The 14,045-nt window shown below is 31.3% G+C and overlaps 1 protein-coding gene across 22 annotated transcripts in view; it reads left to right on the top strand.

The window, feature by feature from the left end:
• PICALM (phosphatidylinositol binding clathrin assembly protein) overlaps nucleotides 1–14,045 on the top strand; it is a 124,704-nt gene that overhangs the window by 67,858 nt on the left and 42,801 nt on the right. For all 22 annotated transcript variants that reach the window (XM_074304657.1, XM_074304655.1, XM_074304660.1 and 19 more), the window contains exons 9-12: nucleotides 1,833–1,918; nucleotides 3,048–3,171; nucleotides 3,558–3,694; nucleotides 12,608–12,711. In XM_074304657.1, coding sequence (XP_074160758.1) covers nucleotides 1,833–1,918; nucleotides 3,048–3,171; nucleotides 3,558–3,694; nucleotides 12,608–12,711 — 451 coding nt within the window. The remainder of the gene's footprint in view (nucleotides 1–1,832; nucleotides 1,919–3,047; nucleotides 3,172–3,557; nucleotides 3,695–12,607; nucleotides 12,712–14,045) is intronic.

Here is a 14,045-nt window from a genome sequence, read left to right as displayed (position 1 = left end):
AAATATAAACCTGTTGGAAAAATCTTACAGAGAATCATGTAAGAATATAATAAGCTGCATTACCTCAAAAAATAATCAAGAAGCAGCGAAAGAAAAAGCAACTTAAAGCTTGATAAAAAGATTCAACTAATTTTTTAAATTAATTTTATAATTATAACATTTTTTTTGACAGTACATATGCATAGGTAATTTTTTACAAAATTATCCCTTGTACTCCCTTGTATTCAGAATTTTCCCCTCCTTCCCTCCACCTCCCCCCCACCAGATGGCAGGCATTCCCATACATATTCAGTATGTTATAGTATAAAGGACAAACTTACTATGTAAAAATATTAAGAATAAACTGAAAGGAAGACAACATAGATGATTTGTAAAAATTTTTATAACAATTTCCTTTTTACTATGAAGAACATTGGAATCTTCTGTGTTTGGATTCTTAACATAATAGCTCAAGATAAGCTGTCATAATTGGATATGATTCTGAAGAGATAAGGAAATGGTCCCAGATGGATAGAATTTTTAAAGCTTTGAGGAATTCTCAATATTTTTGAAAAAATGCAATTTTTCAAAAGCATGAAAAATAATTTGATTAGCATTTCCTTTCTCCTGCCTCTCCCCCAAAAGCAGAGAACATCACATGCTTCTTTATCATCTTGGGGGAAAAAAAAGTTGAAGGGAAATAATTGTGTATCAGGTCATCCTTGATGAAGATAGGAGAAGGGGAAATGCAGGCTTTTATAAATCGTATTTATAATCAGTTAACAAAATGGCTATAAGACTACAGGTTATCAATCGATTCATCGGTTATTTTAAAAAATTAGATTTAATAAAGTAAACATGTAGCCTGAAAAGTTTCTCTCAATAGGGAATCACCTATATTAGAATCATATACAATTATTTAAAAGAGGTAACAATAGAGATGATTTGATTTTCTGATTTATTAGATGAGATGTAAATCTGGGGTACTTTTTATCAAAGGATAATTCATGGTCTCCATATGTAATTATGTGATTTTTATAAGAGATACAGTATATTCTTAATGTGTTTAATGTGGTATCCCAACTTAATGTCTATTTTAAATGGATTTCATAGCTTGTTTGGGAGCCATTTCCAGTACTAAAGTTTTAACACTGACTATGGCTATTTTTCCATTAAAAAAAAAAAAGAGATTAACAACCAGAATTGTCCAAAACTCATCATCTGGAATGATCAGGTTGGAAGAGAAAGCTGAAGGGTCTGTTAAATAGATGCTGTTAAAAGGGTAAGGGTGGAGCCAGTGGCCCAAGGCCAACAGGAACCAGAAGGAAGTGAGGAATTCATAGGGAATGTGAAATTATGTTACAAAAATTTGAAGAGATCTCAGTGTACAAAATAAGAGGAGGGACTGAATGAGATGAGGTGAGATCTTTCAAGACAGTTGTGAAAATCGAGTAAGGCTTCATCTACTTCAGAGTTCGAGTAGGTCTGAAGGACTCTGAAGTTCGAGCAAAGGGCATTGCCTTCCCCTCCTATGACATCTCCCTATTTCATCCAAATATGGGCAACTATGTACTTATTGGTCAAGTTCAATTTCATGGGTACACCTCGCGTTTAGAATGTAAGACTCTCAGTCTACTCGAAGAGTGGGACGCCCTTCTCGCGAGAATGTACAATAAACTTTGCTTTTCTCTTAAAAAAAAAAAAAAAAAGATAATTCTTTATGGCAATAAGTGAAACTATACTTTATAAATGAGTAATTTATATTTTGATCAATCTTGCCATGTTATATGTCATTTGTGTTTAGTTAGTCCTATTCATTTGTGAAATTTTTAATGATTGCATTTTTTATTCAGGCTCCCAGCAGTCTTCTTGATGCTTTGGAACAACATTTAGCCTCCTTGGAAGGAAAAAAAATCAAAGATTCAACAGCAGCAAGCAGGTGCTTTTAAAAAGTTTTCCTTTGATAATTTTATTCCAAATGGTATTTTGTTGATTTAATTTCAAAATTATTTTAATAACACCAAGTTATAGCCATCTTAAACAGTTATATGAATACTGTGCCTTACTATTTCCATTATATGTCTAATTTTGATGATTAAAATGCTTTCATGTTGCTATTGAATTCTTGTACACTATTAGGCTTCATGAGAATTTTGCATTTTTTAAAGAGATTTTTATGTTAAGAGCATTTAGATATATCTTTGTGTACTAATGAGATCTTAATTTTTAGAGGGAATTGTGCTCAATAATATAACAATTGTAATTTTTATTCAGTGCTCCAAATTTCTCCTTTCAATTTTTCTAATAAAATTAATAATAAAGGATAAAAAAGTCTAATGTATTCAAAGAAAACATCTTGAAAAAACTTGGCCAAGACAAAATGCACTAACCTTGATATTATTTTGAAAATTTTTATATAATTTATTAACAGAATGTCAGTAATTTTTCAATCTTTTAGAATTGTGAGATTTTGTCACTAGGATTACTAAATTGATAATATGAAATTTTAATACTTTTTCCTACTAATGGAATCTTAAACAGAAATGAATGGTATTTGGCCCTACAGAAAAATAGGATCAAATAGAAGGTTGTTTGTTACCTGATTCTGATAGTCTTTTGCTCCCTCATTGCCTGATGATGTTTTAACTGTTTTTCCCTCACAATGTTGACTTGTTATGTAACATTAGTACAAATGTAATAAAATGAAGGAATTTAATTGTACATTTATGAATTGTGTGACACTTTTTTTTTTAATGACATCTGTTAAAAGATTACTAAACCTTTAAAAAAATGCTTTATTGATCTTTTATTTTTAGATACACTTGTATTTTCCAGCATTTCTACTCTCCTCTCAAAAATTTATCTTATAATGAGTAAAAAGGAGTAGAAAACTTTAATTTATTGAGAGAATCTGACATATGTAGTTTTCTAGTAGTAAGTATTTAGTATATTATTGTATAGCTTATTATATTAAATATTGGAAATACATCAAATCATTTCTTCCCTTTCCACTTATTATAAGATGAAGTACATGAGCAATCTTCAACTCTTGTGTCTAATTATTTTAGGGCTACAACCCTTTCCAATGCTGTTTCGTCCCTGGCAAGTACTGGCCTGTCTCTAACCAAAGTGGATGAAAGGGAAAAGCAAGCCGCTTTAGAAGAAGAACAAGCTCGTTTAAAAGCTTTAAAGGCAAGTGTATCCTTCTCTGTACTGGAAAAACAAGTAAGCAGTCTTAAATATAGACTAAAGCCAGAAATAGTAATCTTATTTTTGTGAAAACTGCAAGCATGTTTTATTAAATAAGCATGATGTAGAGTGTTGTGAACTTGGAGTTAGGAAGACCAAAGTTCAAATCCTGCCTCAGACACAATATTTATATGACTCTTGGAAAATCATTTGATTTTTTTGGTCTCAGTTCCATATTTGGTAAAATGAGAATATTGAGTTGAGTGGCCTCCAAGGTTTCTGCCAGCTGTGTATTTCTGTGATTCTTTATTAATGATGTGAAATTGAACATTGGATAGATCCTGACAACATAATTGAATTTGTTCTCTGGATTTATATTTCCTCTGTAGGAACAGCGCCTAAAAGAACTTGCAAAGAAACCTCATACCTCTTTAACAACTGCAGCCTCTCCTGTATCCACCTCAGCAGGAAGTATAATGACTGCACCAGCCATTGACATATTTTCTACCCCTAGTTCTTCTAACAGGTAAATAAAGAGCTTTGGGGTTGTAAAATAAATTATTACTAGCATTTAATAATAATTCAGTCAACAAACATTTACTAAGACCCCCTCTATGCCAGATCCTTAGCTAACAAAGGGGGAAAAAAAACCCACCAAACCTAAAAAGGCCCTGCCCTTAAGGAATTTACACTCTGATGGGAGGGATGTTTTATTTACGTTTTAAGCCTCAATCTCCCTCAACTTTTTGGGAAGTAGCAGTCACAGATTTCCCTAATTTGGTTGATAAAACTTTTGAGAATATTAAAATTGAATGAATGAAATGAGTCAGTAGGAGTACAAACACAAAATCTCTTCCTTGGAGAAATGTTATTCTAATAATGGGATATAGCCCATGAGTGAAGTGGAGTTGGGGGGGAGGGCTGGCTTCAATGTGATAGGTTAGTTGAGATTATTTATTGGTTATAAGACATTGTCCCAAAGCTGGACAGATTAACTCCTCAGTTTCTCTCTCTGAATGTCTTTGTTCCCTGTTGAATATATAGAGGGGTAGTATAGATGGCAAATTTGATAGTTATTGGATCTGTGATTTCATTAGAGTAGGGAACTCCTAGATGAGGAAACTCCTTTTACCAGTATAAACTCCTCTGCAGATTACATAATTAAAATGACATCTTAACATAAACAAAATAGGAATACTGTAAATTAAATCTTTGGGCAGAGTACTTCCATTAATTATGATGAAGCCTTTTTTATTAAAACAACAACAAACCTTATTCCATCATTGATTTGGTTTGCTGAAAGTCATGTTGTGCACCATATACATTTAGCAAGCTCTTAAATATATTCTGTTATTTTTATGGTAGCCTGATATAGAGCAGGGATTTGTGTTATGGATACTTTGATGAAACCTATAGATTTCTTTTCAGAATTATATTTTTAAATGAATAATAAACATAGGATTGTAAAGAAAATGATATATAGTTATCAAAATATAAACACAACAATAGCAACAAAGCCAAATGCATTTATAGAGCCAAAGTTAAGAATCCCTGATGTAGAGGAAAAGGTATTAGATTTGGAACTAGTGGGGTGTCTAGTCCTGAATTTTATTTCTCATATTTCATTGCATGATTACAGGCAAATCTTTTAAATTCACTGAGGCTATTTCTTCATTAGTAAAGTGATAGTTAATATCTATATTACTTGAATGACTACCCTGATGTAGTTATGAGGATCAAATGAAGTAAACCCTATAAAGCATTTTATTTTATTTTTATTTTTTTTCCTGAGGCTGGGGTTAAGTGACTTGCCCAGGGTCACACAGCTAGGAAGTGTTTAATGTCTGAGATCAGATTTGAACTCGGGTCCTCCTGAATTCAAGGCTGGTGCTCTATCCACTGTGCCACGTAGCTGCCTCTATAAAGCATTTTATAAATGTTAAAATATTATATTGCTTGTTATTAATTTCTGTATCCTACTGAATTATTTTTTGTTTTTGTCCAGAGAGGACCCAGGAAATATCGGGAAATTAAAGTAATTTAAAAAACAAAAGTAATCAATTCAAAAAATGCAAAGGTTTATGAATATTTTGTTTCTAATAATATTTAATGTAATCTAAAGTTTCTCATATTCTTCACATATCTTACCATAACCACTTTGTAGGAAAAGATATACCCTCCCAACCCTATCCCTAGTAAATTTTACTATATGGGAATGTAAGAATAAACATTTATAATTAAGAGCCTTCAAGGACTGAATAAACTCATAGATCTTTGCCTCAGTACCTTCAATCCCTACAAAGTAAAATGTGAAAAGAATTCAAGTGTATATAATATCTGCTCATACTGTGTACTCTTTACTAACAGATTTTAAATATAAGCTACTGCAGATGTCAGTCACTGATAAATTGCCTTCTTTTTTCAGACTTTACATATTATTGAAATTAATTATGTTAACCAGTAGTGTGTGGTCTTCATAAACAGATGACAGTGAATTTCTGCAATAGAAACTTAAAACCTGAATTGCAACATTTCTGTTAATCTAGAAAACATATTTCTAACTGGAGGTTAGCCAAGTTACATCATTACAGATGAACCACTGTACTGCAGTGAATGTATCAGCAACTTCCTCAGCTTATTCTGATAACTATTTTAGTATTCATTGACTTCTGATGTAACACCACATAATCTTGCATTTTTAAACATTTTTAAACATAAATTTTGTGCACAATTAATCTTGGAAGATATGGTGTTTTTAACCATAAACTTCATTGCATTGGATACAATTTATAATCTTTTTCTAGCTGAAGCAACTGTAAGCATTAAAGCAGTTACTAGATCTGATTAGAAAGAATATATTCTCTGAGGAACAGGAAAAAAGTAGAAGGACAAAGTCAATGGCTTTGGCTAGATTTTTTAGAAATGAACTAACATGAAAGAGATATGTAAATTACTTAAATATTAGAAGAAAACAATATTAAAAGATTAAAAGAATCTATATTTGTTCTTGACTAAATTCACAAAATAGAGTGAATGAGATCAAGGGCCTATATAGAGGGTTTGACTTTGGTAAGTAAAAGGCTACCTCTTTGTCAAAGATAAAAATGAAGAGTGGGGGAAGATGTCTGAATGATGTGAGGGGAGAAGGGAAATAGAGGGTTCTCTTAATGAAAGTCCTCAATTTTTCAATGAAGTATTAGATTCTGTGTGTCTAGGAAAACAACTATTTAATAATGATTATTAAACTTGAAGATTTAATGGCTTAAAACTGCACTAGCATTTTTGGAACACTTTGTCATAGAGTGACACATGGCTGGCAAAGTTTTCTAGTGAGGCCGATCAAGGTTAACATGCAATTAAGAAATATTTAATAAAATAAATAAAATTAGAACATAGATATTGAGTCACTATACAACCTGCAATGATTTGTTTCTATTTGCGTTTAATACCCTTGTCGTATAAGAGTTAAATTTTGCAAACCATTTTTAGTATGTTCTGTATGGATTGATACTATAGGTATGCTTAACCTTATAGGTTGAAAGTGATTAAGTGTTTTACTTATATTACTTATCTAATATGCAAGCCTCTATTTAGATTGTCAACTCCTTAGCATAAAGCATTCCCATAAGCATGTGCTTTTCTCTTGTAATAAATCAAGTTATTACTTATATTCTATGCAGTTTTAATTTCTGGTTGACTTTGGGAAGTGTTAGCATCTAAATCTTTTCAACCTCAAATTCAACACTTCTTTTCCTTTGTCATACGCTGAAGTTTTATAGTACTAACAAAATATTCACCCTGATAACTAATTAGAATCATAGAACTTAATTTTCAATTTTTTTATTATAGCCTTTTATTGACAAAACATGCAATTTTTCAACATTGACCCTTGCAAAAACTTGTCCCAACTTTTCCCTTCTTTACCTCTACCTCCTCCTCTAGATGGCAGGTAGTCCCATGCATGTTAAATATGTTACAGTATATGCTAAAAACAATATATGTATACATATTTATAGAGTTGTCTTGCTACACAAGAATAATTGGCTTTAGAAAGAAGGTAAAAATAACCTGGGAAGAAAAACAAAAATGCAAGCAAACAATAACAGAAAGAGTATAAACATAGTGTAAACATTGTTATGTTGTCCACACTCATTTCCCAGTGTTCTTTCACCGGATATAGCTGGTTCTGTTCATTACTGATCAATTAGAACTGATTTGGATCCTCTCAGTGTTGAAGATAGCTACTTCCATCAGAATTGATCCTCATAGTATTATTGTTGAAGTGTATAATGATCTCCTGGTTTTGCTCATTTCACTTAGCATCAGTTCATATAAGTCTCTCCAGGCCTCTCTGTATTTATCCTGCTGGTCATTTCTTATAGAACAATAATATTCCATAACATCCATAAGATATAACCACAATTTACCCAAACTTTCTCCACTTGATGAGTATCCATTCAATTTCCAGTTTCTTGCCACTACAAAAAGGGCTGCCACAAACATTTTTGCACATGGGTCCCTTTCCCTTCTTTAATATCTCTTTGGGATATAAACCCAGTAATAACACTGCTGAATCAAAGGGTACAGTTTGACAACTTTTTGAGAATAATTCCAAATTGCTCTTCAGAATGGATCTCTTCACAACTCCACCAACAATGCATCAGTGGCCCAGTTTCCCCACATCCCCTCCAACATTTGTCACTATATTTTCCTGTCATCTTAGCCAATCTGACAGGTGTGTAGTACAGTCTCAGAGTTGTCTTAATTTGCATTTCTCTGATTAATAATGATTTGGAGTATCTTTTCATATGGCTAGAAATAATTTCAATTTCTTCATCTGAGAATTGTTCATATCTTTTGACCATTTATCAATTGGAGAATGGCTTGATTTCTTATAGAGTTAATTCTGTACATATTTTGGAAATGAGGCCTTTATCAGAACCTTTGACTGTAAAAATGTTTCCATAGTTTATAGCTTACCTTCTAATCTTGTCTGCATTAGTTTTGTTTGTACAAAAGCTTTTCAATTTGATATAATCAAAATTTTCTATTTTGTGATCAGTAATGATCTCTAGTTCTTTTTTGGTCATAAATTCCTTCCTCCTCCACAGGTCTGAGAGGTGAACTATCCTATGTTCTTCTAATTTTTTAAATAATCTCATTCTTTATGTCTAGATCATGAACCCCTTTTGATCATATCTTGGTGTACAGTGTTAAGTGTGGGTCAGTGCCTAGTTTCTACCATCCTAATTTCCAATTTTACCAGCAGTTTTTGTCAAGCAGTGAATTCTTATCCCAAAAGCTGGGATCTCTGGGCTTGTCAAACACTAGATTATTAAAAGTTCTTGATTATTTTGTCCTGTGAACCTAGCCTATTCCACTGATCAACTTGTCTGCTTCTTAGCCAATACCAAATGGCTTTATACTATAGTTTTAGATCAGTTATAGCTAGTCCACCTTTATTTGACTTTTTTTTTTTTTCCATTAGTTTCCTTGAAATTCTTAACTTTTTGTCCTTCCAGATTTTGTTGTTATTTTTCCTAGGTCATTAAAATAGTTTCTTGGAGTCTGATTGGTATAGTACTAAATATAATTTTCAATTTTTAATTAAGAGCTCAATCAACAATTATCAGCATACAAAAAACAAAAGCTGTTTATATCAAACACTGAATTTGTTATAATTTGTTGTTTAGAAGTGCATACTGAACTTAACATAATTCTAGTAAAGATATAGGGGACTTCAGATAAAAAGGAATACATGCAAAGGTAGTTTTAGTAAACTTTTAACTTTGAAGGGGAAGAGGAGAACATCTGTTAGCAGAAAGAGGGTTTTCCTTGTCTGAGTGGGCAGCACATAAAGGGATAGTTGGAGGAGGGGAAGGTATCTAAATTCTGATCTGATGCCTAGAGCCTTTTAGGCCTCAAATTTATATATCATTAGAGATGGAGAGTCAATATGATAATGATGGGAAGATGCCCTGTTCCCTATGGATCAGTGAAATTACACTGAGGAAAGAAGAATGACAAATAAGGGATATTGAAGTAGGAAACTTAAAGGTACCATTCAACTAAGAGACTGAGATGGTTTAATTCCCATTCTCTGGGTTTATTAGCTTTGACACACTCGCATCACGTCAAGGTGGAATTATGCAGTTCAAACTGGTTTTCACTGTTTGATGCTATAGTAACAAAATTGATTGTCCCAGGTGTCTTTTTAAAGTATATAATAAATACCACACATTACTTTTAAAACTTTGCTTCCTTTTTAAAAACTTTATTTTAATATGTTTTGATGCAAAAAAGATAATTTAAAATAGATTAAAGGTTGAATATATAATCTTTTGTTTTCTGTATATAGAAATTCTCCCTTTTTTTTTGGTGTATAATTTCAAAAATTTTTTTTAAAAATTAAGATGGATAAAACATTAAAAATACACCTTTTTTTTTTTTTGCATTAATATTTTAAACCTTTTACTTTATTTCCATTTGGGGAAAGAAATCCAAGGAAAAGAAAAAAAAAACTTTAAACAAATAAGTATTGTTTAAGCAAAACTAAATCCACATAGAGGCCATATTTAAATATTTTTCTTTAGACTGGTGATGGACTCAAAGTAAAGAAAAATGGAGGTGGGTTAACTTGGAATAAAAAGTCTTTTGGCGATATGGTTGGTGAGTGGAATGATTAGAGTTAAATTTTCAAAATCTTTTTTTTTTTTTTTACATTGTCCTTCTGTAAATTGTTTTCTTGATTAGGCTTACTTAATAATAACTTTATTAAGTTCTTACTATTTAGCATTCTCTGTAATCATCTCTTATAGCTCAGTAATATTTTGTTACATTAACTTACTAGTTTGTTCTGTTATTTTTCACTTGATCATTCCTTCCTAGATTCTAGTTGTATGTTTAATTTGTGTTTTTCTTGTTAGTCCACTTTCAATATCAGAAAGTTATTTGCTAGCTAGCAAACTATTTCCCATCTAGGTATTAGCCTCCCTTTTAACATCCCCTATATCATCTGGATTTCCTTGTTAAATTGAAAATGTGTTTCTGCACCAAGCTTTGTGTATTCTCATTTGTCTCTTGCAAATAAAAGTGGGACTCGTTTGAGGCCCATTGCGCCTACATTTTTTCCCTTGTTAGAGACTTCTTTTTCTTACACATCCAAAATATAAGAGCTAGAGGGTAAATTCCACACACTTGTTGAATCTTTCTATACTAATATTCTCTTTTTACTATTCTGTCTTTTTCCCTGTTTAAATACTCAAATTCAGGACTAGTCCATTCCTAGGGTCTTTTCTTTTTCTTTATTTAATTCCCTCAATACCCTTTGAAGAGATTAAAGTTCCGAAGGGGTATTGTTTATTTTCCCTCTATTTGAATGCCATATATCATATAGTATTTTCTAATTGCCTAAGTCAGTTTAATTCTAATTTTCTTTTTACTTTTGTGTTTGTTTTTTCAAGTTCCTACTGAGCTGTGTATTTTTCAGTAAAAATGCTTGAACGTCCCCCATTTCAAAAAAATCCATTTTTTCTCTTTAGAAGATTATGTTGTGGGGGCAGCTGGGTGGCGCAGTGGATAGAGCACCAGCCTTGAATTCAGGAGGACCCGAGTTCAAATATGATTTCAGACACTTAACACTTCCTAGTTGTGTGTCCCTAGGCAAGTCACTTAACCCTAGCCTCAAAAAAATAAAAAAATAAAATAAATGAGAACTTAATAGAAGATTATGTTGTTTTTCATGTATTTTGAAAAATCATTTTCAAAAATTTTTCTGTGATTTCTTTATACTTGAACTTCATTCTGAGTACTTGGCAATATTTTTCCTTTAAGATGAGAACCCTTGAATTTATAACAATTCTAGAATTTTCACTTTTGAGATTCTTTTTCTGACGTAATGAGTAGATTCTTTTTTTTTACTTTGCCCTTTGGATCTGATAGATCTGGGCAGTTTTCATTTAAGATTTCTTGAAAAAAGTGGTCAGGCTTTTATTTAAATTGTGGCTTTCCAGGAATTTAATTCTTAAATTATCTCTCCTTGACCTATTTTCTAGGCAATTTTTTTCATATCTGGTATGCTACATTATTTGCTTTTTTTTTTTTTTTTCAATCTTTCAGTTTTGTTTTAGTATTTCTTGTAGATTGTAAATCATTGATTTTTTTAAAAAAAAAAGACTTTTAGTTCTTTTCTTGGTTAATGTTTGCCATTCTCTGTTCTAAGTTATTCACTGTCTTCCAGTTTTTTCCTTACTAGCTTTTAGTTTTTTCCACACACCCCCCCCATTTCTTTCTTTTAAATAAAGTATCTTTATTTTTTAAAATTGTTGTTTGTGATTTTTAGGGACTTAATCTCTTACTCTTTTGGAGGGATCACTATATTTGCAGTAGTTTTGATATTTGTCAAGTGTCTTTGGATTACTCTTCTCTTTAGCTCTTAATTCCTAAATTGATGTTTTGTGTCTAGACTAGTCTGTTTACTCCATACTGTGCTTTTGCATAGGATGATTGACCCTGCTTGGATTGCATTTTCCATATGTGAAAATGCATGTTATATTCTGTATCTCTAGTTAATCACCTCTCTTCAAGAGAGTTGGAAGACACAAGAAGATAGCATTAGTCTTCTGAGTTCTGAAGAAAGTTAGAATGCAGCAAAGTGTTTTAACATTGTGGACTAAACCTTTGTAAGCCTCAGTTTGATCATCTATAAAATGAAGGGATTAGACTGAGTAACCCTTAAATTTCTTTCAACTCTTTAAGTCCATGTAACTCTAATGAGGTTTAATTTCATTTCATAAAAAAGAAGGAACTGAGACCTAGAGAAGTTGTTGCTTGTACTTATTTTGATAGTTGCATTTTGAGCAAAATCCTTGTATTTTGATACTATACATTCTTTTCTAGTGTTTTTCAGGATCAGCTTTCTCTCTGTCCCCCTACAGAAATTAATTTTTTTTTAAAATCATCTTTTTAGTAGTAATGGTAATGGGTTACTCATAAATTGGTATTAATTTCTTTTTTGAATGTTATCAAAGGTCTTGTAGTTTAATCTGTGTATAAGACTTGCTTTAAGGAAAATTCTATGGGTGATTATCTTGATACTTAAAATATTCAGTATAGTATTTATCCTCAATGAGGAATCCAATATATTTCAGGGTTGGGAGTGGGGGAGGGCAGGCATTGATATTTTAAAAGATTATAGTAATTTTATTACTTTTAGATTTTGGTCTTGAATATAAAATACTACCTAATGTTTATGCCTATTTGGTACATAATGTGGACTTATTTCAAATCTATCTCATCCTTCATGACTTTTTCCACATATGAAAGAATTTTTGTTGTATATTTAAGGTGGCCTTTATTCTCTTGGTATTTAATTTTTGTGTAAATAAGTCCAAGTATTCATTAGAGCATAAAAATATTTTCCTGAAATTTCTCTTTCTAGCACATCAAAGCTGCCAAATGATCTACTTGATTTGCAACAGCCAAGTTTTCATCCATCTGTACATTCTTTATCAACTGCACCTCAGGTAGCAAGTACATGGGGAGGTAAGCAGTCAATGAATTCTGCATGGAACATTGTGTAAATTGTTTTTAGTCTCTACTTCTGGTACTTTTTCTATGTGATTTTGGTTTAATTTGATAAATGGAAATGTGAGTGATATTTTTGAAATAATTGTGTTCAAGATGTTTAGCTTTTTTTTTTTTTTTTTTTTTTTAAGATGTTTAGCTTTTGAAGAAACTTTTAATAAATATTTTGTAATGTATTGGTCTGGACTAAATTACAGAATAGAATAAAATGAATTTTTTTTGCTGCATCAGTAGGTTTGTAATGTTCTTTTTTAAAAGTTTAGCTGTTCAATTAAGTCTTATCCATAATGTAAAAAGAATTGAGTCTCTGCTAATCAAGAATAAATTTGCCTATGGAAAAGACTTGAATATGTATAATACTGTATGATTAGAAAAACAGTTGATTTTAACAAAATATTTGCCATAATGTTGTAGTGAATGAACAGCAGTGATTTGCTTAATTAAAACTTAACAGGTTATTAATGGCTGTTGAAGTAATTCTAGGATCTTAACATCCAAAGGATTTGTTAATCTTTAATAGATAGGGATTTTTTTTAGTATTTGAGGAAACTCTGATTATAGATTTTCTGGGTTTTTAAAGAAAAGGGATCTAAAGATATATTTTAAAGTACTTTGCCTGACTTTTTACAAGTTTTCGTCTTTTTTAAAAATTATTATTATTACCTATATTGTGTTACATAGATGGAGAGAAAGAAGACATTAAGAAAAACTATGTGTAAGAAAAGAGCTACCAAATAAACAAACAAACAAAAAAAACAAACCCAAACTGCAGTATATGCTGTCTTTAATGATTGTTATTTCATGAATAGGATCTGAATTTAGTAAGCCAACATTCCTAATCTTTCATTGTACAAACGTTAGAAGTGTTAACTAGCCTTTTGTTTTCTTTGTGAATCTTTTTTGCCTATGAAACAATTGTATAAATTAGTTCAATGTACTTCTTTAATGTTTCCCTCCTTCCAAAAAATAAAGAAAAAACAGAGAACCTATAGTGTTCATTTAGTAGATAGTTTCTCCTTCTGCAAAATGCTGTTGTTCGATTTCATTGTTACATGAAGTCAAGTTTGGACTTTGTCAAAGTTTAGTACCAACTTAGGGTAAACGTGAAGAATTTTATTACCAGTTAGGTGGCCACTTAATTACTGGCTGACTTTTTGTCTTTTGCAACCTTTGAAAGAAAAGTTCAAAATGTACCTTCATCTCAGAAAAGTTCAAAATGTACCTTCATCTTGTTTTGTTTGTTTGTTTGTTTGCAATTTCTGTTGTTATAGAGGCAAAATGGAGACTAGATA

Source organism: Sminthopsis crassicaudata, chromosome 3 (genome assembly GCF_048593235.1).
Source record: "Sminthopsis crassicaudata isolate SCR6 chromosome 3, ASM4859323v1, whole genome shotgun sequence".
Classification (NCBI taxonomy): domain Eukaryota; kingdom Metazoa; phylum Chordata; class Mammalia; order Dasyuromorphia; family Dasyuridae; genus Sminthopsis; species Sminthopsis crassicaudata.
This window is presented reverse-complemented; position numbering and strand designations above follow the sequence as displayed.